The sequence below is a fragment of the Mastigoproctus giganteus genome, chromosome 10 (assembly GCF_048544385.1).
Source record: "Mastigoproctus giganteus isolate SK-2022 chromosome 10, ASM4854438v1, whole genome shotgun sequence".
Taxonomy (NCBI): domain Eukaryota; kingdom Metazoa; phylum Arthropoda; class Arachnida; order Uropygi; family Thelyphonidae; genus Mastigoproctus; species Mastigoproctus giganteus.
The window spans coordinates 9,646,212-9,673,025 of NC_143584.1; the positions used below are offsets into that span (position 1 = coordinate 9,646,212).

Consider the following 26,814-nt stretch of genomic DNA (forward strand, 5'->3'; position numbering starts at 1 on the left):
GCAATGAAATTCTTGAGATGGTAGATTGTGGCACATTTTGAAGACAAAAAGTAGATCGCATCACAAATTAAGTTGGCCACCCCTGGTCTATAACATACATATGCCTGCTCTCATTTTTGATTTCCCAATGTTTATTTTATGCAGAGTGACTCAATACTACACTGGCAAACTATGTCTACTAAAACTATTTCACTAATGTACTGTTTTAGAAGCTATGCGATTCTTAATCCAAAGCACAACCCCTCCCCTCTTCTTTTTTAGTATATATTTTATTCACTGTATTCAAATTCTACAGCCACTATATCAAAATGACCTGATGATTCTAACATTCCGACAATGTTAGTATTTGGTGGTTTCACTAAATGTGAAATTATAATTAATCTAACATGTAGATAAAATATAATCACATGAAGGCAAAGCTTTCAAGTTGTTTATTTGTCAAATTCATCAAATTATTTACTGTGCTGCTTATAAAAATTAATTTTTATCCTGTAATTACTGAAGATCAGCAATTTTACTGATGTTGTTTGAGCACACAAAATATTTATTTTTGTGTGGCATCCGGTTGAGGAGGTTAATGGGTTATTTAACAAAACTTACAACAAAGTTATATTATTGATTATGGACTGGAATCCAAATAATCACTAGTAAGAATAAGCATAAATAATCAAAAAATTTCCTTTACCATTCTCCACTAAAAAACTGATGCTATTCGCATCTCCTCACCCCCTCCCATAGTTATTGTCCTCTATGACAATATAGTTTTTTTGCCATTTCTCTGTCATTTGGAGAGATCAGAGGTTGAATCCTGCTGGAGACTAGTGGAATTCTTAAGGAGCCAGTCTCGGAAAGACGAAGTGTGGTCTTTCTCAAAACATTCAATGCACCTGTGAGCACTTTTGCAGACATAATGCAATGGCCTAAAATGCTGATGCTCCATAAGTTCTCCCCCTCCTCCTTGAGTAATAAAGGTTACAGCAAAATTACTAATGTTTTTTTAACATATCAGATATTTTAATATCTGCTTGGTTTTACCAGTGCTCAAATGCTGTTTATAGAATATATAAATTTTATTTTCATTGTAAATTTATTAGTATACAAGTATGTGGATCTGTTTTGTTTTTTTTTCGTACAAGCAGTTTTCTAGAATCAAATTAGCATTAGCATTAGTAGAGGCATATGATGCAAGAAAGCAAGCTTATTCAGCATCAGCCAAAAAAAAAAAAAAAAAAACACACACCACTCCTATTTCACCCCTCCGTTCGCTCGAAATACCTGTCCAGTTGAGCCTTAAATTTGTTTAGGCTATCAACTTCAACAACAAGTGATGGAAGTCGGTTCCACCAACCAACCACCCGCTGGCCAAAGGCAAATTTCCGCACATCTATCCGACATCCGTCCTTCCTCAATTTGAATTTATGCCCTCTGAGCTGATTACTCTGAGCAAGATGAAGAATCCCATTGGCATTGAGCATGCTCAAACCATTCAAAGCCTTATACACCTCTATCAGATCACCTCGCCGGTGCCTAGTCTCCAGACTCTGTAATTTGCAAAACTTAAGCCTTTCTTCGTAAGAGCAACCCTTTGTTCCATTCACTAATCTTGTTGCCCTTCTCTGTACCCGTTCCAGCAGCTCTACATCCTTCTTGAAATGAGGCCTCCAGACCTGTATACAGTACTCAAGATGTGGCCGAACCATTGCCTTATACAAGGGAATAATCACCTCCTTATCCCTGCTAGAAAAATTCCTGTATATCATTGGCAAGACACCATGAGCTACTCTTGCAGCTCGTCTGCACTGCTCAGAGAACTTCATATCTGCCTGCACAATTACCCCCAGGTCCTTTTCATTCTCCACCACTGTCAGTGTAGTACCGCAGAGTTGATACGTTGCTCTGGGGTTACTGTTTCCCATATGTAGTACTTTACATTTGTCAGTGTTAAACTTCATTTGCCACCTCTCAGCCCATCTGTTCAACCTTTCCAGATACTGTTGCAGCAGCATAGCGTCAGTGGTGTCCTTAACAACCCTGCCAACCTTTGTATCATCTGCAAACTTGGACATTAAACTTGATATCCCATCATCCATATCATTCATAAACACCGGAAACAACAACGGACCCAACACTGAACCCTGAGGAACTCCACTAATAACATTAGTCCACGTTGAGCAGTGTCCATTGATTACCACTCTCTGTCTTCTGCCACTCAACCATCCCCTTATCCATAGCAGCAATTTGCCTCCAATGCCACACTGCTCCAATTTGTGCAGCAGTCTTCCATGTGCAATTTTCCATGTGCAGTATCAAAAGCCTTTCTAAGATCCAAATATATAATATCAAAGTTATTCCCTGCATCCAGTTCTTTTGTGACTACATCATAGTATCCAGTCAAATTGGTCAGGCAAGACCTGCCCTTAACAAAACCATGCTGCGTCTGAGCTATAACTGAATTCTTGTCTAGATGATCCTGCAGTGCTTCTTTAAACAGTGCCTCCATTAATTTACCTGGAACAGAAGTTAAACTAACAGGTCTATAATTACTTGTGTCAGCCTTTGATCCTCCTTTGTGAATTGGGGTTACATTTGCACATCTCCAGTCTATGGGTACCTCCCCTGAGTCCAAAGAAGCTCTCATAATTATGGCTAGGGGTTTGCTTACTTCATTTGCTGCCTCCTTTAATATAACTGGATAGATCCCATCCACCCCAGGTGCCTTTTTTATGTTTATCCTCAACAATCTCTCCTCCACTTTCCTCTCAGTTATTACAAAATCATCCACCTCACTGCCAATGTTTACTTTACCTACATCATTCTCCTTCCTGAATAACTCCTCATGCGTGAACGTAGATGCAAAATACTCGTTTAGGTTGTTATCCACCTGAGCAGGATCCTCAACTGTTGAACCATCAATATCCAGTGGACCAATCTGATTCATCCCTTTCCTTCTTGAGTTTAAATAGGTAAAGAACTCTTTTCTGTTTTTCTTTGCATCCTTTGCCAAGGATTTTTCGTAGTCTGCCTTTGCCTGCCTAATCTCCTTTGTGACTTGGTTACAGACCAACTTATATCTATCATAGGCTTCCATGTCACCCATTAATTTGTATGTATCCCATGCATTTTTCTTCTCTGCCACATGTGTCATTAGTTCATCTGACAACCATTTAGGCCTAAACCTTGAACAATATTTCTTAGTTGGTATGTAAAGCCTGGTAGCCTCCAAGATTAGTTCCTTGAATGCTTCCCATTTTGAGTTTGCTGTTGGTAACATCATCAGTTGGTCCCACTGTATAGAATTTAAATACTGTCTCAGACCATCATAGTCGCCTTTACGAAAACAAAAACCCTTCCCTTTACCTCTGATGGTAGTTACCTCCTTGAGTAAATCCCACTTCAACACACTGTGATCACTGCCGCCTAGTGGTTCATTTATCTGCAGATTCTTAATGCATGAAGAATCACTACTGATAATCAGATCAAGAGTATTACTCCCTCTTGTTGCCTCACGAACATGCTGATGTAGAAAACAATCATCCAATAAATCCACAAAAGCCTTGCTAGTGTGCGAGTGACCAATCCACAAATTCCAGTCAATATCTGGGAAATTAAAATCCCCCATTATAAGACTCTCTGATTTACTGGCCCACTCTATTTCCCTGTACAATATCTTATTATACTCATCAGAGTCATTAGGCCTATAGCACACTCCTACTCTCAATTTTGATTTCCCTATGCTTATGTCACACCAAACTGACTCGACACTGCCCTGTCCATCGATGTCGACTGGCTTCACTTCCTTGGACTTTATGTGTTTCTTAACTAATAGCGTAACCCCTCCTCCCCTCCTGTCCTGTCTATCCTTTCTATACACATTGTATTCCCCAAATTCCAGTTCCGCATTACTTATATCTGTGTGACACCACGTCTCTGATATCCCAACAATATCTGCCTTTGATGTTTTGAGCAATACCTCAAATTCATCAAATTTATTTACCAAACTCCTAGCATTGGTGTACACGCAGGTATACATGCACCTGTTTCTATTCTTGGCTACCCTAACACAACCCATGTGTTTACTTGTACCGCAATGACTCCCAGCAGTCTCTGAAATATCCTGCATCTTGTTTTTCAGGCTTCTGCTCATTTCAATAGAAGCAAATTACCAATTGGTTTTACCAATGCTCAAGTGCTGTTTATAGAATGTATAAATTTTATTTTCATTGTAAATTTATTAGTATACAAGTATGTGGATCTGTTTTTTTTTTTTTTTTTTTTCCCCCCGTACAAGCAGTTTTCTAGAATCAAATTAGTTTAAAGTTTATGGAATATGTCTAATGTATTCTTCTAATGAACATTCCTTTAATGTTTGTTACTGCTATTTAACATTCCTGAAAAGGATACTTACATCTTATCAGTTAACTGTATGTTTCATTTTCTGTATTCTCAAAATAAATTGATATTAAGTGAATAAGTTCTTATGAGCTATTATTACAAATTTAATTTACCAAAAACTATTTCCTTAACTCTAAAGTAGTCATGCCATGCATCCCATGCATTACAGTTTTCATTGTTAAATTAACAGTATTGTAAGGATTGACTTAAGGTGTCATCTAAAAATATATTAGTTTACATACTTGGACTGCAGTTTTACTATAGTTACTTTGATATCAGTGCTTCAGATGGCATGAGTCAAACAACCCATACAACCATTACTGCTCAAGAGATACAATGTAAATATAAAGTGTGAAATGTGCAACATGGCCATGGAGATTATGAAAAGAATAAAAAGATTTATTAAAAAGATATATTAAAACTGTTAGAGGATGGAGGAATTGGTTAGTTGTTTTTGGAAATTCTTTGAGAGAACAGCTTGTGTTTATTGGCCAGTTTTAATGTTGTGTTGTCTGAAAAACTAGAATAATTCTAATGTAATTTGGGAGTGATGATATGTGGTGATTCGGTGCCACCCAAAATCCCAACATATCAATTGTATTTTAAAAAACAAAGTTAGAGTCCATATCTCAAACTGTTTGCGATAAAAAATGTTTTTCGTGTAATCAAAACGGCTGCTAAAAACATTAAAATTTTATATGAACACATGAACGTGTACATTGTAGTTATGCAAACAGTATGTGATAATGTTAATATTTTATGTCATATTAATGAATAAACAACACACACTTTATATATATGTATAAAATAGAATAATATTTATAAAGATACACTGTGCACAATACCGCGAAGGTAATCCATCACAGGTATATATTCACGATCGTTCACAACAGTCATTGTTCTCGTTTCTCTCTCTTGACTGTCACCTTTTTGGTTTTTGCACAGGATTCACCACGAAGTATGCATTCAGCCTGGTTATCGACCTGTTGCTGTTCTTTCTGAAATTCCTCGATGATCCTATATATGCCAGTATATGCTCGTCCATCTATACACTCCCATCTTCTGTGCCAAGCCTCAACACTGTTTCCCCTCGACGTGGGCACCTGTACTTGGTGAGGGGACCTCCCAGTGACGCTGCTGGACTTCCAGACTAGCATCACTGGGATCTAACGCCCATACCTTGGTTCCAGGGTTACATCTTTGGAATCCGGCATGTACAGCTGTGTGCCGCGACCCATGGATTTCGGAAAGGGGGATCCTGGTGGTTAAGGGGGCCCAGCCTTAATACATCACTTTGGCCCCTGCTTCGACAAGATGGGAGGTCCCGGACCGGCCCGACTGGGATCAATCGGCGGGTGGTTTTTTACTGCTAGGGTCAACTGCGTTCCAATAAGTCTCCCTCCCTTTGGTCCTGGGACAGGGTAAAGACTTATTGGTAACGTGGGTATGGTGCTCCTAAGCGAACTCGGCGTCCCATTCATGTACGCAGTACCTGCTAGTTCACGAGTGGGCATCCTCTCGTAGGGCTCCGTGGTGGGTGAGGTACTTAGGCATCAGACACTTTCTCTTTACTCTGATGAGTAATTTAAATCCCTCTTTTTCTGGGGCCCCAACAAGGTCCCTACCTAATCGATCGTCGGATGAAAGTGAGAGCAATTCCGCTAAAAGAGCCAGAACTGAGGAGAAAAGACCATCTGTGACACCTCTTTTCCTCATTCTCCATTCCACCGGAGAGCAGTCAGTAGGGAAAATGTCACCTTTCTTTATCCAGAAAGGATTAGAAGGGATGGCAGGTTCACCCAAATCCGTAAAACGGCTGCTTTCTGGAGATATTCTAATTGAAGCATCAAACACAAATCAAGCAGAAAAAATTTTGAACGCCACATCTATAGGGGGAATACCCATTATCGTAACCCCTCACAAAACTTTGAACTCTTCACAAGGTGTCATATCAGAGTGGGATCTTCTTCATGTTTCTGAAGAAGAGATCTGCCTTGAATTAAAAGAACAAGGAGTAACAGCTGTCAAGCGAATATCCATGCGTAAGGATGGGAATCTCGTCCCTACCCGAGTTCTCATCCTAACATTCAACACCCCATGGCCTCCTAGTTCCATCAAGGCAGGGTACTTAAACTGCCCAGTGAGAATTTACGTTCCAAACCCACTGAGGTGTTTTAAATGTCAAAAGTACGGCCGCTCACAAACAGCTTGTCGTGGTAACCCTGCCTGTGCTCGATGTGGTGTTAAAGATCACGAGAGCAAGGAATGTATAGCTCCTAAGCCTAATTGTATTAACTGCCAAGGAGAGCACCCTGCATACTCTCGAGCATGCCAGCGGTGGAAGGACGAAAAAGAAATACAAAAATTAAAAACTGAGCTAAACATCTCCTACCCAGAGGCTATAAAACGCATACAACCAGTAAATAGCGGGAAGCCTTCATATGCTCAGAAGGTTTCTGTGAAGTGCACTATCGGTACACAAACAGAGATGACTGTACCACCAAGAGAGTCGTTCACGCCGATTGCACGTTATTTATTAAGTTCACAAAAGCCCACCAAAAAAACGCAGTCAGCTGCTACTCCTATATCCGTACCTCCTAGTGCTCCACCACTACCAAAACCGAGTGGTAAAAAAGAGCAACCAATAATAACAGAAACAATGGATGTAGAGGACAAGGAGGTAACGGACGAATCAGTCTTGGAACTCTTCGTGGAGGAGGAAATGGACACCAGACAGCGTCCATACTTCCCCAAAAGAGATAAACCCAAGACTGATAAAAGTAAGCCCTCAGCAACTCGGAAGCCACCTGATGGACTCACCAAGCCAAAATAATGGCTAAATTCCTACAGTGGAATTGTCGTGGATTCCGGCGAAATACTGATGACATCAAGGCCCTCCTGCAAAAGCACGAGCCAGTTTGCTTTTGTTTGCAGGAGACTTACCTAAAGGCAAATGATGATCCCACAATGCTTAACATCACAATTTTTCGTAAGGATAAAATTGCGGATGGTCCTGCTCATGGAGGAGTGGCTATCCTTGTGGCCAACCAGACCCCAGTTCAGCCCTTGCTAATTACAACTATCATAGAAGCTGTTGCAATTCACCTTGCAGTGGGATTTTTATTAACCATGTGCTCTATTTATTTGCCACCTGGGACTGACATCTCCCAGGAAGACCTTGATGATCTTGTAACGCAGTTGCCTCTCCCTTTCTTACTTTTTGGGGATTTTAATGGACATACTACCCTGTGGGGGTAGTGCTAACATCAATGGAAGGGGACGAGTCATAGAGCATATGCTAAATTACAATGACCTCTCCCTTCTAAATACTGGAACAAATACCTTCTTCCACATGCCTACCCGTACGTTTTCTGCCATTGATCTCTCTATCTGCTCCCCTTCTCTACTCCATTCACTCACTTGGGAAGTGGAGGAGAACCCATACGGAAGTGATCACTTCCCTGTGATAACCTCATTATACAGTGCGAGACCTTGTCTTCCTTTCAGGTTACCACGGTGGAAGATTGATCAGGCTGACTGGTCTGCCTTCCAACATCAGGCAAACTTTGACCTCAATACTGTCAGTCAGGAGCCTATCAGTGATGCAGTAACGTACATCACAGAAATTATCGTTCAAGCAGCTGCGAATGCTGTTCCAAAAACATCTGCCCGGTTTCCACCATTTCCCAAACCTTGGTGGAATTCACAATGCACAACAGCAAAAAAGGCTCAAAACAAAGTGTGGGGGATATTTCGCCGATATCCTACCACAAACAACCTTATAGCCTTTAAACGCGCACGAGCCAAAGCATGCTACATCCGTCGTCAGAGTCAAAAGGAATCGTGGATCCGTTTTACTTCATCAATTACTCAGTCCACTAGTACTAAGGTGGTCTGGGAAAAAATCCGGAAAATGAAGAGAAAATACACAGCACACCCCTCATCGGTCCTTGAATATAATGGATGTACTATTGCAGACTCTACTGCAATAGCCAATGCTCTTGGGGGAAACATTTTCTAACATCTCTGCAACATCATCTTACTCCCCAGAGTTTCTGGTCTTAAAGCGCAACACTGAAAAACAGGCCCTTAAGTTCACATCAAAGGGTTCCCACCCACATAATGGGCCATTTACTATCCACGAACTGAAAACAGCACTTGCCTGTACAAAGGCTACCGCTGTTGGACCAGACAACATCCATTATGAAATGATCAAACATCTTTCACCAGAATCCATGGACTGTTTGCTCTTCCTGTACAACAGAATCTTCCTTGAAGAGCACTTTCCGGATACCTGGCGCAAGGCAACTATTCTTGCTTTTGCTAAGCCAGGAAAGGATCCTAAATGTCCAAAAAACTATCGTCCTATTAGTCTGACCAGCTGTCTGTGCAAAACATTGGAGAGAATGGTCAATGCTCGTCTCTTATGGTATTTAGAATCGAACGACCTTCTCTCCCTCTTTCAGTGCGACTTCCGAAGAAACAGGTCCACACTGGACCACTTAATTAGACTGGAAACATCAATCCGAGATGCTTTCCTAAAAAGAGAACACTTGGTGTCCATCTTCTTTGACATGGAAAAAGCGTACGACACAACTTGGAGATTTGGTATTTTGAAAGACCTTTACAACCTCGGTCTGAGGCCACCTTCCCATTTTTATTAAAAAATTTTTATCCTGCCATTATTTCCAAGTTCCATATAGGATCCTCCCTTTCGCGGCCTTTTTGCCAAGAAGAGTGGGTACCACGAGGATCTGTCTTAAGTGTTACGCTTTTTGCCATTAAAATAAATTCTATTTCTGAACAACTTCCTCCAACTATAAACAGTGCACTCTGTTGATGACTTCAGCATATTCTCTCAATCATGCAATATGAGGGTTATTGAGAGACAACTGCAACAAGCTATTGACCGTCTTAACACCTGGGCCACAGCCAATGGTTTCAGGTTCTCACCGGAGAAGACCGTTTGCATCCATTTTTGTCGCAAACGTAACCTCCACCCCGAGCCTGAATTATGACTTGGACAAAACACCATTCCAGTTGTACCAGGGGCGAAATTCCTGGGACTCTTTTTTGACAAAAAGTTGACATTTGTTCAACACATTCGTCAGCTACATACAAAGTGCACGAGAGGGCTTAACATCCTCCACTCTCCCTCTTCTACTTCTTGGGGTGCAGACCGATGCACTCTACTATGTCTATACCGTGCACTTGTATGCTCAAAATTAGATAATGGGTCTCAGGTGTATGCATCTGCCAGAAATAGTGCTGTTCGTTGGCTTCACCCCATCCATCACCAAGCCATTTGTATCGCTACTGGTGCATTCAGAAAATCACCTGTCCAAAGTCTGTATGTCGAAGCAAATGAACCATCCTTGTTGCTTCGACGAATGCAGTTGTCTCTACAATATGCCTTCAAGCTGAAGTCCCTGCCAGACCATCCCACGCGGACATCCATTTTCGAGCCACAATGGGAAAATCTTTATAACACACGACGGACCGCCAATCGCCCATTCAGCATTCGTGTTCAAGAGCTACTCAATGAGCTTAACATCTCGGTAGACAAGGTTGCTCGATCACCAAAGGAGCCCCTTCCACCCTGGCATGCACAAACACCAGCATGTGACTTCTCGCTCAAGATTGCGACGAAGGCTAATACCCCAGTTTCTGTCTACCTTCAGCTCTATTCACAACACCGTGCAGAACATTCTGACTTCTTGCCAGTTTACACAGACGGCTCGAAGTCAGAATCGTATGTGGGATCTGCTGCTGTCTTTCCAAATAATACCATATCAGAGCAGATACCCGTTGACTGCAGCATTTACACTGCAGAGCTGCATGCCATAGAGTTAGCTCTAGATCAGAAAACACCGTTACCAACAGTGTATTATACATGCCAATTCAGTGAGTGCACTACAGGCTTTATCAGCAATGTCACACACTAATCATCCAACCCTGTCCCGAATTCAGCAGATAATATACAGCCTCTATGCAAGTGGATTCTTCGATATCCGCTTCTGCTGGATCCCCAGTCACATCGGGATTAGAGGAAATGATTTGGCTGACACTGCAGCCAAATCGGCAGCCCTGACGGATAATCTTTACCTGCTAGTCCCCTATAAAGACTACAGGCAAGTGATCCATAATAATTTACAATCTCAGTGGCAATATTCGTGGCATCGACTGATTACTACAAACAAACTATGTCGAATTAAGCCTGTGATCCATCCTTGGCGGTCCAGCTTACGCAAGGATCGCAAAGAGGAAGTTGTTCTTTCTCGGCTCCGCATAGGACACTGTCATATTACACACTCCTTTTTGCTGAGGGCTGCTGACCCTCCCATGTGCGAGCAGTGCGACACCATTTTATCCGTTCAACATATTTTATGTGACTGTACCAGTTTTAGAAATGCTCGTTTTACTGCTTTTAACCATCTGACTGAGCCGTATACACTCAGTCAGATTTTATCCGACAATGACCATGTGTCTGCTATTTTTTGCTTCCTAAAATCATTAAACCTTTTTACTCATATTTAAAAAAATCTTATTTCTTTAAGATTTACTATTGTTACTTGTTTACTGATATTTGTCTTTTACAGTTTATACTTGTTTTTATACCCTGACTTAGTGACCTAATTCATTACTGAAAGCTTTGCTTATTTTTTTGACAAGGTTTTGGCACATTATAGCCTAAGTTGCTGATGCGCCAATAAAACTCAACCAATCAATCAATCAATCAACACTGTTTTGGGTGCATGGAATTCCCAGTTGAATGGAATCGTATACGGAAATCACGTTGGTGGAAATAATGGTGGAGTGCGAATTACCATTACGCATAATACCGTCCAATTCTTCCATATATATAATTGCCTTCAAACACTATCACATTACTAGCTTCCCTCAGTAAATGTGGCTTCAGAACATTAAATGCTTGTGGTATCTCACCACCAGAAGGAATAAATGCCAAGGCACACCTATGTTGAAGCAGCAAACTAAATTCCTCATCGGTGCCGTACTGAGATGCTAGTCCAATTGCTGGAATTTTTCTCCAAACACATTGTCCCATGTGGAAAAAACAGACCTTATTATGTGAATTCCCTAATGATATACATTAGGGAACTCACCTTTGGAGGCATTTATTGCAACTAATTCCAGGTCAGTTAATATGGCTTTTGTAGTCTCAATTCAGTTTCATTTTCTTTGGCAAAATCAATCATATCTTAAAACAAACGTTTATAATTTTCTTCACTCTTATTCATCATCAACACATAAAACTAAGGGAAGAATTCAATAGTTTTCATTACCGACGGTTGCATGTATTGTATAGAATTAACAAAAAATTGTGGGCATGGTTTTAACTGTACCATCCATAATCCAATATTGAGCACATGGTAGGTGTTGAATATTTACTTTTGTTGTAAATAGAAGAATTTTTTCCTCTCCCACTGCAGTCTTTAACAAGAAATCCCATTTTCTTCTTATAATTATAATAAAAATATGAAAATGGGATATTTTTACCTCTTACCCCTTTCAAAATATCCTGTTGGAGCCCATGGTCATGCCTAATGTACTTGTCAAAGAAATTCATGAAAGTACAGCTAATAACAAATACCTGTATAATTTACAGTTTTAGTTATGCTAATGATATTTATGATGCAGCTGCCAAAATACGTTACTCTAAATTTTCATATTCTGAAAGTATTCTTATTTCAAGTTTTTTATCTTTAGCATTTCGATGCTATACCTATAATTATTGCTCGAATGCCCTATACAAATACGAAAATTCGACTTAAAAAATTACCAATTAAATGCAATATAATAAAGCAGAATTAATTAAGTTGTTTTTATTTGTTCGATCTTATTTTAAGACTGTTTGTTTCTGTAACATAATCTTCAAATTAAGAGAGGTATTTGTTGTTAAAATTTTTGTTATTTTTGATATTCTTTCTACCAAATTTATCTAATAAGGTAAATTTTTACTTACTGAAAAACTAATAAATATATAGAATTATATTCATATATTTTTATAATATAGTAGATACTGTCGGGATTCTGGGCTGTCAGGATTTTCGGGATTCTGGCCATCGGGATTTTTGGCCAGACCCGTGGTGATTATCTATAGATTCAATACTATAATGAAACACTCTTATACCATGTTTTTGAATAATTTAAAGTTTGTTTTAATGTCTTGTGATCTAATTCCTTAAATTTCAAACAAAGGTGACATATCAGGACCCTTAACGTCCTATCGTCGTACTGATACATGAGTGCAAAAGAAAGAATGCACAAAATGTCCAGTGCCTCATAACTTTCTTGACAATTAACATAAGTTGAACTTTACCTAAAGTTTTGAGACTCAATAAAAAAAAAAAAATTTTTTTTTACAAAACCAAATAGTTGTAGCTATAAAAGAATGACTATTGGCCAAATATAGAAAAATATCATCTACAGACATTGTGTGACAGCTGTTTCAAACATTGTCCTCTTCAGTTGAGAAGCTAGGCAAAACAGAAAACCCAAATGACCAAGTAAACTCATATACCTCTTCTTATTTATGCAAGCTGGACATGAATAGTCATCCTTTTATAGCTTGTTACAATCAATAAAACTGTATCTAACTACAGCTTGTTATTAATCATAAAGACCCAAATCATACAAATCAAATTTGATTTGAAGCTTTATGATTCTGCAATATTTGTATGATGTGTTAGGTCTCAAACTTCATTAATGTTCGGTAAAATTTTCAAGACATGAGCTGTTTGTGATACTTTCATCTACAATTTTGTGCATTCTTTCATCTGTCCTCATGTATTGGTCTAATGATAGGATCTGGCAAGGATCCTGAAATATTGCCTTTGTATCAGATTTAGGGAATTAGGTCACAAGCACATAAAAAAATTTTGAATTATTTGCAATTAACTCTGAATCATATCTAGAATAATTCATGTGGAAACCTTACTCCTTTACCTGAGATCATTTAATTAGAGCTCAGAATGAACAGATTTCTAAGAATTCCTCCAAAGGAGTATTGAATCTGAACCTCACAAAATAAAGAACAAGTAATGAATCCAATCTTTTAGAATTGCAGAGAGGACAAGGACTTAGGGACAGACAAAAATAACTTTTAAAGAAGTGAAATAGAAGGTAATATATTTTATACTGCCATAACACAGGTACAAAAGAGAAAGATTGTCTATTTGATGAACCTGAAACACAAAACAAACTAGATTCATAAAAAAGTATCAAATTTATTCCCTTTTATTTCATTTTCATCATAATAAATAAAATAAAAGCATTTAGTCGATGTATTATTTTAATGAACAGTTAAATTACAGTAGGGTGCCTTACACTCCTTGTGTGACATTTTCTGGCACTCCCTTCTGTGGTTAAAAAGTGATTTATTTTATTTTTTTCTATAAAAGTCCACCTAAAAATGAATTTTGATGTTTCAACTTAAAATACACTTTCTTCTTGTACACTTTATTTTTGTTAAATTAAAGCATAGCACAATTTCAAACTCCATTGATCATTTTATTGATGGAATGGGCATAAAGGTATTAAATAACATATATTTGTTAGGTGTGCTTTTAAAAGGATTATTTTTTATTATTATTTTGTTTTTCTCTTCAGGATTTCAGAAATCAACTCTATGACAATTACTATTTAAATTTTATTTCTCCTGTATCAAGACAGAGACTTGAGGATTTAGCAAGTGCTGCTCTGCAGGCCAGCTGTGTAGCCAATATCAGTAAGGTAAAGCTTTTCTCCTTTACTTTCTTTCTTCTTACTCCTCAAATGAATTTTTTAGCTGGACCCAATTTAATTTACCTTTCCTACTGAAGTGCTAGTTATTCTAAAAATTAATTTTATTAGTTTATGATTGGATGTGGTAGAAGCGCTCTAATCCATACATACTTTAAGGGCAACAAGATTAGTGAATGGAACAAAGGGGTGCTCTTACGAAGAAAGGCTTAACTTTTGCAAATTATAGTGTCTGGAGACTAGGCACCAGCGAGGTGATCTGATAGAGGTGTATAAAGCCTTGAATGGTTTGAGCATGCTCAGTGCTGATGGGATTCTTCCTCTTGCTCAGAATAATCACCTGAGAGGGCATAAATTCAAATTGAGGAAGGACAGATGTAGGATAGACGTGAGGAAATTTGCCTTTAGCCAGCAGGTGGTTGGTTGGTGGAACAGACTTCCATCCCTTGTCGTGGAAGTTGATAGCCTAAATAAGTTTAATGCTCAGCTGGACAGGTATTTCGAATGAACAGAGGGGTGAAATGGAAGTGGTTATTTTTTATTTATTTATTTATTTATTTTTTTTTTTTTTGGCTGATGCTGCATAAGCTTGCTTTCTTGCATTAAATGCCTCTACTAATGCTAATGCTAATACTGAAAAATTTTATTTTCACATAAAACTTATGCAGTTAGTAATTTTCATCTGTTTAGAGGTTGAAATGTGGTGATTTGCAACATAGTACATCTCCATTGGACTGGAGATATGCAAATGTATCTCCAATTCATATAGGGGTGCCTCCGTAGCCAAGTGGGTAGGTTGATAGCCTAAATAAGTTTAATGCTCAGCTGGACAGGTATTTCGAATGAACAGAGGGGTGAAATGGAAGTGGTTATTTTTTATTTATTTATTTATTTATTTTTTTTTTTTTGGCTGATGCTGCATAAGCTTGCTTTCTTGCATTAAATGCCTCTACTAATGCTAATGCTAATACTGAAAAATTTTATTTTCACATAAAACTTATGCAGTTAGTAATTTTCATCTGTTTAGAGGTTGAAATGTGGTGATTTGCAACATAGTACATCTCCATTGGACTGGAGATATGCAAATGTATCTCCAATTCATATAGGGGTGCCTCCGTAGCCAAGTGGGTAGGAGCAGCAGTGCGTAGCACACGCTTCTTGATTAGACTGGGGGTCGAGTCCATGACCACCAAATACGGAGGATGCAGAAAGGTCAGGGAATGACCACCGCATATCCCCAGATCAGTATGGCCTTAGTTGCTAATGCTCCTAAAAACCAAATAACAACAACAATTCACATAGGGAGGTCAAAGGGTGACACAAGTAATTACAAACCTGTTAGTCTAACTTCTGTTCCGGAGAAAATAATGAAGTCACTGGTTAAAGAAGTATTGCAGGATCATCTAGACAAGACTGCAGTAATAATTCAAACACAGCATGGGTTTGTTAAGGGAAAGTCTTGTCTGACAAATTTGATTGGATACTATGATGTGGTTACAAAGGAACTGGATGCAGAAAATAATTTTGATATCATATACTTGGATTTCAGGAAATCTTTTGATACTGTTGCACATGGAAGACTACTGTACAAATTGGAGCAGTATGTATTGAGGGCAAGTTGCTACAATGGATAAAAGGGTGGTTGAGTGGGAGAAGACAGAGTGGTAATCAGTGGACACTGCTCTTCATGGACTAATGTCATTAGTGGAGTCCCCCAGGGTTCGGTGTAGGGCCCACTGTTGTTTTGTATATTTATCAGTGATATTGATGAAGGTATATCAGACTTGATGTCCAAGTTTGCAGATAATACAAAGGTTGGCAGGGTTGTTAATGACAGTAATGGCAGTATGCTACCACAACGGGATCTAGAAAAGTTGGGCAGATGGGCTGAGAAGTGGGAACTGAAGTTTAACATTGACAAATGCAAAGTGCTGTATATTGGTAGCAGTAACCCTAGAGAAATGTACCAACTGTTTGGTACTACACTCAGGGTAGTGGAGAATGAAAGGAGACCTGGGGGTAATTGTGCAGCCAGATATGAAGTTTTCTGAGTAGTGCAGACAGGCTGCCAGAGTACGTCATGGGGTATTGTCAATGATATACAGGAACTTTGCTAGTAGGGAAAAGGAGGTGATTATCCCTTTGTATAAGTAAAATGGTCAGGCCATGCTTTGAGTTCTGCTTTCAGGTCAGGAGACCTCATTTTAGTAAGGATGTAGAGTTGCTTGAGTGAGTACAGAGAAGGGGAACGAAGGGGTCCTCTTACCAAGAAAGGCTTAAGTTCTGCAAATTGCAGTGTCTGGAGGCTAAGCACTCTCAAAGTGATCTGATTGAGATGTATAAGGCCTTGAATGGTTTGAGCAGACTCAATTCTGATGGGATTCTTCCTCTTATTTAGATTATGAACCTGAGGGGACATAAATTCAAATTGAAGAAAGACAGTTGTGGAATAGATGTGCAGAAATTTGCCTTTAGCCAGCAGGTATTTGATTGCTGGAATAATCCATCTGTCGTTGTGAAAAATAAATTCAATGAGGAACTGGACAAACTTTTAGAGGGAATGAATGTGTGTGAAATGATTTTTTTTTTATTTATTTTTTTTTATTCGGCTGATGCTAGAAAAGCTTTCTTTCTTGCATTATATGCTTCTACTACTACTTCTTTATATATATATATATATATATATATATATATATATATACCACATGACTGTCGAATCACTCTGTTGTTGAGCAGCATAATGAAAGCTGTATCTAGAGTGTGTTTCACTGCTGCATGAGAAATTTTTGCTGTAAAACTTTGGAACCTTCCCTTTGTTCCTGAAATCGGTTAATAAACTGTTTGTCATTATCTTCTTGTAGTTGAGGACTTTCATTAGCATTGTCGATCAGACAAATCCAAGATTTAGTAAATGTTGAACTTTGAATTTTGTTCCATGCTAGTGCTATATTGTAAATATGTCTTTGACGTTGGTGTCACGAATATAGGACTTATGGAATAATTAAAATGATTCTATAAGTCCTGTATTTGTGTCTTTTTTTTTCTTTTTTTTTATTTATTTATTATTTTTTATTTCTCTTCCTAAAACTGAGCTCAAAACTTTTGCCCTCTGTTTTGCCATCTTCTCAAAACTATGTCATCTGTTTAAACATTTTAAAATCCCTTGATTCGTAGGCTGGATTAAGGACACTTGGTGATAAAAACATTAGTTTTATTCCCCTTATATAAGTTACAACTGAGATGTGAAGAAGTGTTATCTAGAAAAAGATTAGCCTTTTCAGGTAAGTTTATTTTCTTCTTGTGTTTTCTTTACAGAAGATACAAATTTATCAAAAATTCATCCTTTGAATAATGCAGAGTTCATCTGTGCTGAATTTTGTTTGTGGTAGTAAACTGGCAGTGATGAACAATGTATATTTTTAAAAACTCTAGGATTAGGTTATTTGCCCCTAATAAAAAGCAGGAATTTGCAAGTTCTAGTTACATTGTTGCAAGTCACTATTGTGATTCTCTCTCTCTCTCTCTGGAATTTTTGTATCTTGGTGCTGTAGGCTCTACTTTTTTTTTGCTATTTTTTTGTAGATAATATCTTATAATTTAGACTTGTTTCATCCATATTATTGACAGGTATTCTCCAGTCAATTTTTCTTTGTTGATAAATGACCTTAAATCTTTTGTAAATTTTTGAGCAGCATGCTGATAAGAGGATATTTTCTTTGCTACTACTCAGTACCCTGACATTTTATTTCTGATATTATTTACATCCACTTGTAGAACTTTCTGCACAATCAATCTTCTGATGTAAGACTTTGACCTTTTCTTTGTTTCTGCCTTTATGGTCTCGGTTTGGTTTCTTTTAAGTAGAGTGAGGACTTAACAACTCTTATGAAACAAAGTGCAAAATCCTAGATTTTTTTTTTTTTATTATTTTTTTTTTTCAGTCTTTTAGTGACTTTGGCAATATTTTTAGTGACTCACTTTTATTGAGTTTTTCGAGAGCATCCAACTTAGTTTTTTTTTTTTTTTTTCCCCTTCTCACTCATATATCATTAATTTACTTAATATTTAATTAAATTATGTACTATAATAACAAATAATTTTGCTGATGCAAAGAGATTAGAACAAATGCGTAACTGACCTCTCAGAAAGTGCACAACTTGACAATCTAGCGTGGTGTGCTACACCAGCCTACTAACTGCGTGCATACCAGACTAGTGACTACAATACACTGCATTATGCCATAGGCATCTTCCAATATTTTTTAAAAAGAGATGGGAGAACATCACTTAACCAGTGAAGAGGTTGAGGGTTTCTACTATACATTAGTATTAGTATTGGCCATACAGTGAGGTTGTCGCAGACATTCTCTCAGATATGCCAGACAAGCTGTGCTTGCTACCTGGAAGTCAAAAACACTGATGGAATTAATATTCGGGTGGCACTCAAGTCAAGTGGACCCAGTTTTGGCAAAGTCTGGATGATCTGTGACAGCCAAATCCTCTGCTTGCACCTTCACGATGGTGGGACTGTTAGTAACCCTGGGTATAAGCAGACTGTGGGTGACCACCCCAGGTGTGAACCAATCTAAGCAGGAGTCGAAGTGTGGCACCCACAACACATGGAGGAATGTTGCCCCTCTGTGTTACCAGGCAATACTAGGTGGTAGATGACTCTCATCAACCAGTGCAATACCACCGCTTTGCTTATTGGAGGCTTGAAGTGGTGGAATCCATGTTTAGTCTCCAGAGCTAAGTCCCGGTCAGCCATTCGCCAACTCTTCCATCGTGCAGTATCACTGATGTCTTTTGAGGTTACAATGAACACCATGGCAAAATCCAAACTTCCTTACATTTCAAGGGTACAGCTGTAAAATGGTGTTTTAGAGCTGTACCCTTGTTAGTACACCGGACCGAACCTATTGGTAACTCTCTAGGAGGCTTCCAGATTAACTACTGTATAATCTTGCAACCTCTACACTGCCAGATAGTGACTGGTGGAGTCCGAGTAGTGTGTGTATACGAGGGACATTGTCGAGGCTATGTTATGTCAAGGATCTAGGTATATTCTTACCGTGAGTACGCCATATCCAAAAATTTCATTACTTCATACAGCATGCCCCCTCCCCCTCACTTTTTCTTACGATTGAATACACCGTGAATTGTCAAACTCATAGAACAAGCTTATCTGCGAAAATATCTAAACCTCCCAAACATTTCCTAGTTCATTTCACAAATATATGTGGTCTCCATTCTAATCTCAATGATGTCCATTTCCACTTACAGTCTGCCAAACCCCATGTACTTTTTCTCACAGAATCTCATTTATCGGTTGATTCAGCCACTGCTCATCTCAGTTGCCCAAATTATTCGCTATATGATTCTTTTTGCCTCAAAGGTGTTACTAGTACATATGTCCGTTCCGATATTTCCTGTCAGAGACTTAGTAATTTGGAATCTCCACTTTTCGATCTTCTCTGGCTTAAAATCTCTCTGCCTCATTCTGTCAAATTCATCCGTTGCCTCTATTGTTCTCCCAACTCCACTAATCACTTGGAACTCTTTGACTTCGAAGGCAGATATTGTTGGGATATCAGAGACGTGGTGTCACACAAATATAAGGGATGCGGAACTGCAATTTGGGTAGTACAACGTCTACAGAAAGGATAGACAGGATAGGAAGGGGGGACGTGTTATGCTATTAGTTAAGAAACACATAAAAACCAAGGAAGTGAAGCCAGTCGACATCGCTGGACAGTGCAGTGTGGAGTCAGTTTGGTGTGACATAAACATTGGGAGATCAAAATTGAGAGTAGGAGTGTGCTATAGGCCTAATGACTCTGATGAGTATAATAAGGAACTGTACAGGGAAATAGAGTGGGCCAGTAAATCAGAGTGTCTTATAATGGGAGATTTTAATTTCCCAGATATTGACTGGAATTTGGGGGCTGGATACTCACACCCTAGCAGGGCTTTTGTGGATTTATTGGATGATTGTTTTCTACATCAGCATGTTCGGGAGGCAACTAGAGGGAGTAATACTCTTGATTTGATTATCAGCAGTGATTCTTCATGCATTAAGAATCTGCAGATAAATGAACCACTAGGTGGCAGTGATCACAGTGTGCTGAAGTGGGATTTACTCAAAGAGGTAACTACCATTAGGGGTAAAGGGAAGGGTTATTGCTTCCGTAAAGGCAACTACGATGGACTGAGACAGTATTTAAATTCTATACAGTGGGACCAACTGATGATGTTACCAACAGCAAATTCAAAATGGGAAGCATTCAAAGAACTTATCTTGGAAGCTACTAGGCTTTACATACCAACTAAGAAATATTGTTCAAGGTTTAGGCCAAAATGGATGTCAGATGAACTAATGAGGCATATGGCAGAGAAGAAAAATGCATGGGATACTTACAAATTAACACATGACACAGAAGCCTATGATAGATACAAGTTGATATGCAACCAAGTTACAAAGGAGGTTAGGCAGGCGAAGGCAGATTACGAGAAATCCTTGGCAAGGGATGCAAAGAAAAACAGCAAAGAGTTCTTTACTTATGTAAACTCTAGAAGGAAAGGGATGAATCAGATTGGTCCACTTGATATTGATGGGTCAAGTGTTGATGATCCTGCTCAGGTGGCTAACAAACTAAATGAATATTTTGCATCGACATTCACACATGAGGAGTTATTCAGCGAGGGGAATGCCAGAGGTGTATTCAACTCTAGCAGTAAGTTACAGAATCTTGAAATAACTGGGAGTAAAGTGGAGGAGAAACTGTTGAAGATAAACACAAGAAAGGCACCCGGGGTGGATGGGATCTATCCAGTTATATTAAAGGAGGCAGCAAAGGAAGTAAGCAAACCCTTAGCCATAATTATGAGAGCTTCCTTGGACTCAGGGGAGGTACCCATAGACTGGAAATGTGCAAATGTGACCCCAATTCACAAAGGAGGATCAAAGGCTGACACAAGTAATTATAGACCTGTGAGCTTGACTTCTGTTCCAGGAAAATTAATGGAGGCACTGGTTAAAGACGCACTGCAGGATCATTTAGACAAGACTTCAGTTATAGCTCAGACACAGCATGGTTTTGTTAAGGGGAAGTCTTGCCTGACCAACTTGATTGGATACTATGATGCAGTCACAAAAGAACTGGATGCAGGGAATAACTTTGATATTATATACTTGGATCTTAGAAAGGCTTTTGATACTGTTGCACATGCAAGACTGCTACACAAATTGGAGCAGTGTGACATTGGAGGCAAATTGCTGCTATGGATAAAGGGGTGGTTGAGGGGGAGAAGACAGAGAGTGGTAATCAATGGACACTGCTCATTGTGGACTGATGTTATTAGTGGAGTCCCTCAGGGCTCAGTGTTGGGTCCATTATTGTTTTCTGTATTTATAAATGATATTGATGATGGTATATCGGGATTAATGTCCAAGTTTGCAGACGATACAAAGGTTGGCAGGGTTGTCAAGGACACTACTGACACTATGCTTCTGCAAGATCTGGAAAGGTTGAGCAGATGGGCTGAGAGGTGGCAAATGAAGTTTAACATTGACAAATGTAAAGTACTACACATGGGAAACAGCAACCCCAGAGCAACGTATCAACTCTATGGTACAACACTGACAGTGGTAGAGAATGAAAGGGACTTGGGGGTGGTTGTGCAGGCAGATATGAAGTTCTCTGAGCAGTGCAGACGGGCTGCAAGAGTAGCTCATGGAGTATTGTCAATGATATACAGGAATTTTTCCAGCAGGGATAAGGAGGTGATTATTCCATTGTATAAGGCGATGGTCAGGCCACACCTAGAGTACTGTATACAGGTCTGGAGGCCTCATTTCAAGAAGGATGTAGAGCTGCTGGAACGAGTACAGAGAAGGGCAACAAGATTAGTGAATGGAACAAAGGGGTGCTCTTACGAAGAAAGGCTTAAGTTTTGCAAATTACAGTGTCTGGAGACTAGGCACCAGCGAGGTGATCTGATAGAGGTGTATAAAGCCTTGAATGGTTTAAGCATGCTCAATGCTGATGGGATTCTTCCTCTAGCTCAGAATAATCACCTGAGAGGGCATAAATTCAAATTGAGGAAAGACAGATGTAGGATAGACGTGCGGAAATTTGCCTTTAGCCAGCGGGTGGTTGGTTGGTGGAACAGACTTCCATCCCTTGTGGTGGAGGTTGATAGCCTAAATAAGTTTAAGGCTCAGCTGGACAGGTATTTTGAACGAACAGAGGGGTAAAGTGGAAGTGGTTTTTTTTTTTTTTTTTTTTTTTGGCTGATGCTGCATAAGCTTGCTTTCTTGCATCAAATGCCTCTACTAATGCTAATGCTAATGCTACTTCCTCTCTTTGCAACTTGACTTTCTCCAGTCCAACTTTCCTAATGGTGAGGTAATTTTCCTTGGTGATTTTAATGTTCACAACTCCAGCTGGTTGAGATGCTGAGGCTTTTGCAATTACTAATGGCCTCGCATAGATTTGTTCATTTACCTACCAGAATACCGGACGATCCTAACCATACAGCCAACACGTTTCATCTTTTTCTAACAAACAACCTTTCTAAGTACACGGTTGAAGTGAGTGGTCCTTTAGGCACCTCATAACACAATTTGGTGATTGTCTCTACTCCACTAGAGCCTTTATCCCATGGCTATTCCCAACCTCATGTTATTTGCATTACAAGAATGCAAAATGGGGAGACCTTCAAGATTTCTTTTCTTCTTTTCCTTTGTCGGATTACTGTTTCAAAACTTCCGATGTTAACATTTGCTCAGATTGTGTCAGTGAAATTATTTTTGTAGGAATATAATCCTGTATTCCACACTCCACTTTAAAATCTTGTCCTCTACCTAAACCTTGGTTTTCCAATAAATGTGCTAAGGCTATTCAAGAGAAGAATTTTTCATATCGTAATTCGCTTGTTTCCAATTCTTCAGTTTCATTTTCTCTCTTTACCAAAGCTCGCAACAATTGTAAAGCAGTTATTAATCAGTTCAAACTAGATTTTGAACAGGCTAAGAGTAGAAAACTTGCTTCTTGCCCTAATGGTAGCTGACCATTCTTGTCTCTTGCCAAAGCTATTGGCTGCAACTTTTGCCCATCTTTGCTCCCACCTCTTTCAAAACCACATGGCTCTATTGTCACTTCAGCCAAGGATAAAGCTGACCTGCTTGCATCCAATTTTTCTTCCAATTCATGTATTAATCAACTTGGTAAAACACCTCCCACCATTCCCAACATGCCCCATTCAATGCCTCCTGTGGTCTTCTGTCAAAAGGATGTCAGAAGAACTTTGACAAATCTTGATGCTAAGCCTCAGGTCTTGATGGTATTTTTCCACTTGTTCTCAAAACCTGTGCTCCTGAAATTACTTTTGTTCTTTGCTGCGTTTTTTCGATTTCTTATTCAAAAGGTGTTTTTCCTTCTGCTTGGAAATTTGCTGATATCCAGCCAGTTCCTAAAAAGGGTGACAAATCCTTCCCATCCAATTATCGTCCCAATGCAATTAATTTTACTCTTCCTTAAGTAATGGAGAAATCAATTAATGCCTACTCTTAAACTACCTAGAAACTTTCAGTCTGATCAACGATCGCTAGTATGGATTCTGTCAGTGTCGATCCACTGGTGATATTCTGGCTTATGTTATCCATCTATGGACAAATTCAATGGAAAAGTTTGGTGAAACACAAGCAGTTGCTCTTGACATATCTCGGCTTTCGATTGTGTTTGTCATAAATGTCCTTTAAACAAGCTTCCATCTTATGGTTTGCCAACTGTTTTTAGTAATTGGTTATCCAGTTTTCTCTCTGACCACTCACTGAGGGTTGATGGCTCTCTGTCTTCTAACTTTCCACTAATGCTGGTGTCCTCCCCCAAGGTTCAGTTCTTTCCCCCACTCTTTTCCTCTTGTATATTAATGACCTTCTTCCATTGACTGGAAATTCTAATCACAGTTTTGCCGATGATAGCACATTGCATTCCACTTTCCATTTTGAAAAACCTAGCCCTGCTCAATCAGCTTCAACTTCTCGAATATCCGCCACCAATTCCTTAAATACCGATCTCCCGGAAATTCTCCAGTGGGGCAAAGACAACTTAGTTGATTTCAATCCTTCTAAAACTCAGTCTTGTCTTATCTCTCGCAAAAAGGACTCTTCTGCTCCTATGCCTATCTTTGGTGACACTCCGATTTCTAGGCAAAATGATATATCTCTTTTGGGGATTACCTTGACTTCTAATTTCTCTTAGCACAAGCACATTACAAATATTGCTTCCTGTGCATCTAAAAAACTTGGTTTTATCTTTTGCTCTCAGAGTTACTTTTCTTCGAAAAAGCTGTTCACTCTGTACACATCACAAATCCGACGTACTACCCAGATGTGGGAACAATGTGGGAATATTGTTCCCACATCTGGGGCGGTGTCCCCAAAACCTCTCTCAGGCTTCTAGATTCCATTCAGAAGAGGGCAGTTAGGTTAATTAATGACTCATCTCTAACTGGGTCTCTCCACTTGCTGTCTCATAGACGTGCTGTTTCTGCTGCATGCATTTTCTGCAGATACTTCCATGGGCACTGTTCTTCTGAATTGGCTTCTATAATTCCTGTTTTTTCTTTCAAACAGTTTGAACATGTGCGACAAACATCCATTTACTGTCCAACTTCAAACTCACAGAACCAACTTTTCATCTTCTTTGTTTATTCATTCAACTGCCGTTTTCTGGAACAACCTTCCCTTATACATATTTCCTGAAAATTACAGTCTACAGAAGTTAAAGTCTAATGTCAACAAATATCTTCTTTCGTTGTCTCAATCTCCAACCCATGCATGGTACTAAGTACTATAGGTTGTAACACCTCTGGTGTTTGGGGTTTTCATAAAAAAAAAAAAAGAAAGAATAAAACAAGAATACTAAAGGCTTTTGCTTCACCACAAAAAAAAAAAAAAAAAAATACTGCACACACTATGTTCCCTTTTTTTTTTTTTTTTGTAGTCACTAATCCTGCAGACATTTGAATTCCCCCCAAGCTATCCATGGAAACTATCTATTCCAGTGATTAACAATGCACTGGCTAAAAGAAAACTTCCTACAGTGAGTCTAATTCTTTCTCATTAGTTTATATTTGTTTTTCCCTGGTACTAGCATCATTTAATTTTCTGTAAACTTTCTGTCATCTCCCACTCAACCATCCTTTTATCAATTGTAGCAACTTTCCCTTAATACCATACTGGTCCAGTTTGTACAGTAGTCTTCCATGCGCAACAGTATCAAAAGCTTTCCTGAAATCCAAGTATACAATATCAAAATAATTTTTTGCATCCAGTTCCTTTGTAACCACATCATAGTATCCAGTCAGATTTGTCAGACAAGACTTTCCCTTAAACCCATGCTGTCTGAACTATAACTTCAGTCTTGACTATATGATCCTGCAGTGCATCTTTAACCAGTGACTGTTATTTTTACCAGAACAGAAGTTAGACTAAAAAGTCTGTAATTACTCATGTCACCCTTTGATCCATCCCCCTTTGTGAATTAGGGACACATTTGCACATCTCCAGTCCATGGGGACCTCCCCTGAGTCCCCGGAAGCTTTCCTAATTATGGCTATGGGTTTGCTTACTTCTTCTACCTCAAAAAAGCACTTCCTAACCAATGGTTCTTAACTTTCAAACCATAGCCTATTCTGAAGATTAACCATTATTAGAACTCTTTTTTTTTTCTCCTCATAATCATATTGATGGTTTTAAATCTTCTTTTATGTTTCACTAAAGTTTATCGATATTGTTGAAAATTATCTCAAATTACATTGGTCAGCAAAAAAAAATACATTTTTTTCTCTTCCTGCTCTTAAAATTCAAGATGATTCTTGTAGATTTGACATTGCTAAATTCAAATATGGTGGTACAGCATATTGCTGTACCACAATATCATACCTCCTACTAATTTTAAGGGAGAAGGGATTAAAGTCAAAAACTAAATTTCTAGTAAAAAAGATTTCATATATTTTAAGAAAAAAATTATATACAGTACAAATGTTTTGAACAATGTGTCTATTATCCATATTCGATTTACAAAAATTTTTGTCTGATAACAAAACACTTATTTTGTCATTTTTTGCTTATTATATATTTGTCCATTGATGTCTCCTGTATGAGATTTCATTGGTAGTCTACCAACATATTTGGACTCCATTTTCCATGGTATCTTTTTTTTTGATTTGGTGAAACCTTTCACTTTGTTCATCAGAGACCACTACCAAGTTTTCAGGAAGAAAAAAAAAAAGTCTAAATGGGAATGTAGGAAATGAAGCTTTAATGACATGTTGCATCCCAACTCTGTGCGCTAAAATAAGTCATCCACAATTTCACTGTAATTTTTGTGATTTTTTTCATTGCCTAAAAAGTTCTGGCAGATGCTTTCGACTGCCATCCAGGCCCTTATTTCTGTAACATTTAATTATTTAATGAATTCTTCATCTTGGAATAGCAGCTTGATTTTGAGGATCCACAAAAATTTCCTCTTTTATCTTGACCTTACTGATTCGAGGAAGCTTTTGCCTCAAACAGGAAACTTTTTCTTTTTTGCCTATCACTTTCACAAATATTTTTATCAAACCTAGCTTGATGTGCAATGGAGGTAAATAG

General features: G+C 38.7%; 1 protein-coding gene across 2 annotated transcripts in view; it reads left to right on the top strand.

Annotated features, from left to right (window-relative positions):
* Slh (sec1 family domain containing Slh) overlaps positions 1-26,814 on the top strand; it is a 294,184-nt gene that overhangs the window by 66,776 nt on the left and 200,594 nt on the right. For both annotated transcript variants that reach the window (XM_090383401.1, XM_090383403.1), the window contains one exon: positions 14,023-14,145. In XM_090383401.1, coding sequence (XP_090239527.1) covers positions 14,023-14,145 — 123 coding nt within the window. The remainder of the gene's footprint in view (positions 1-14,022; positions 14,146-26,814) is intronic.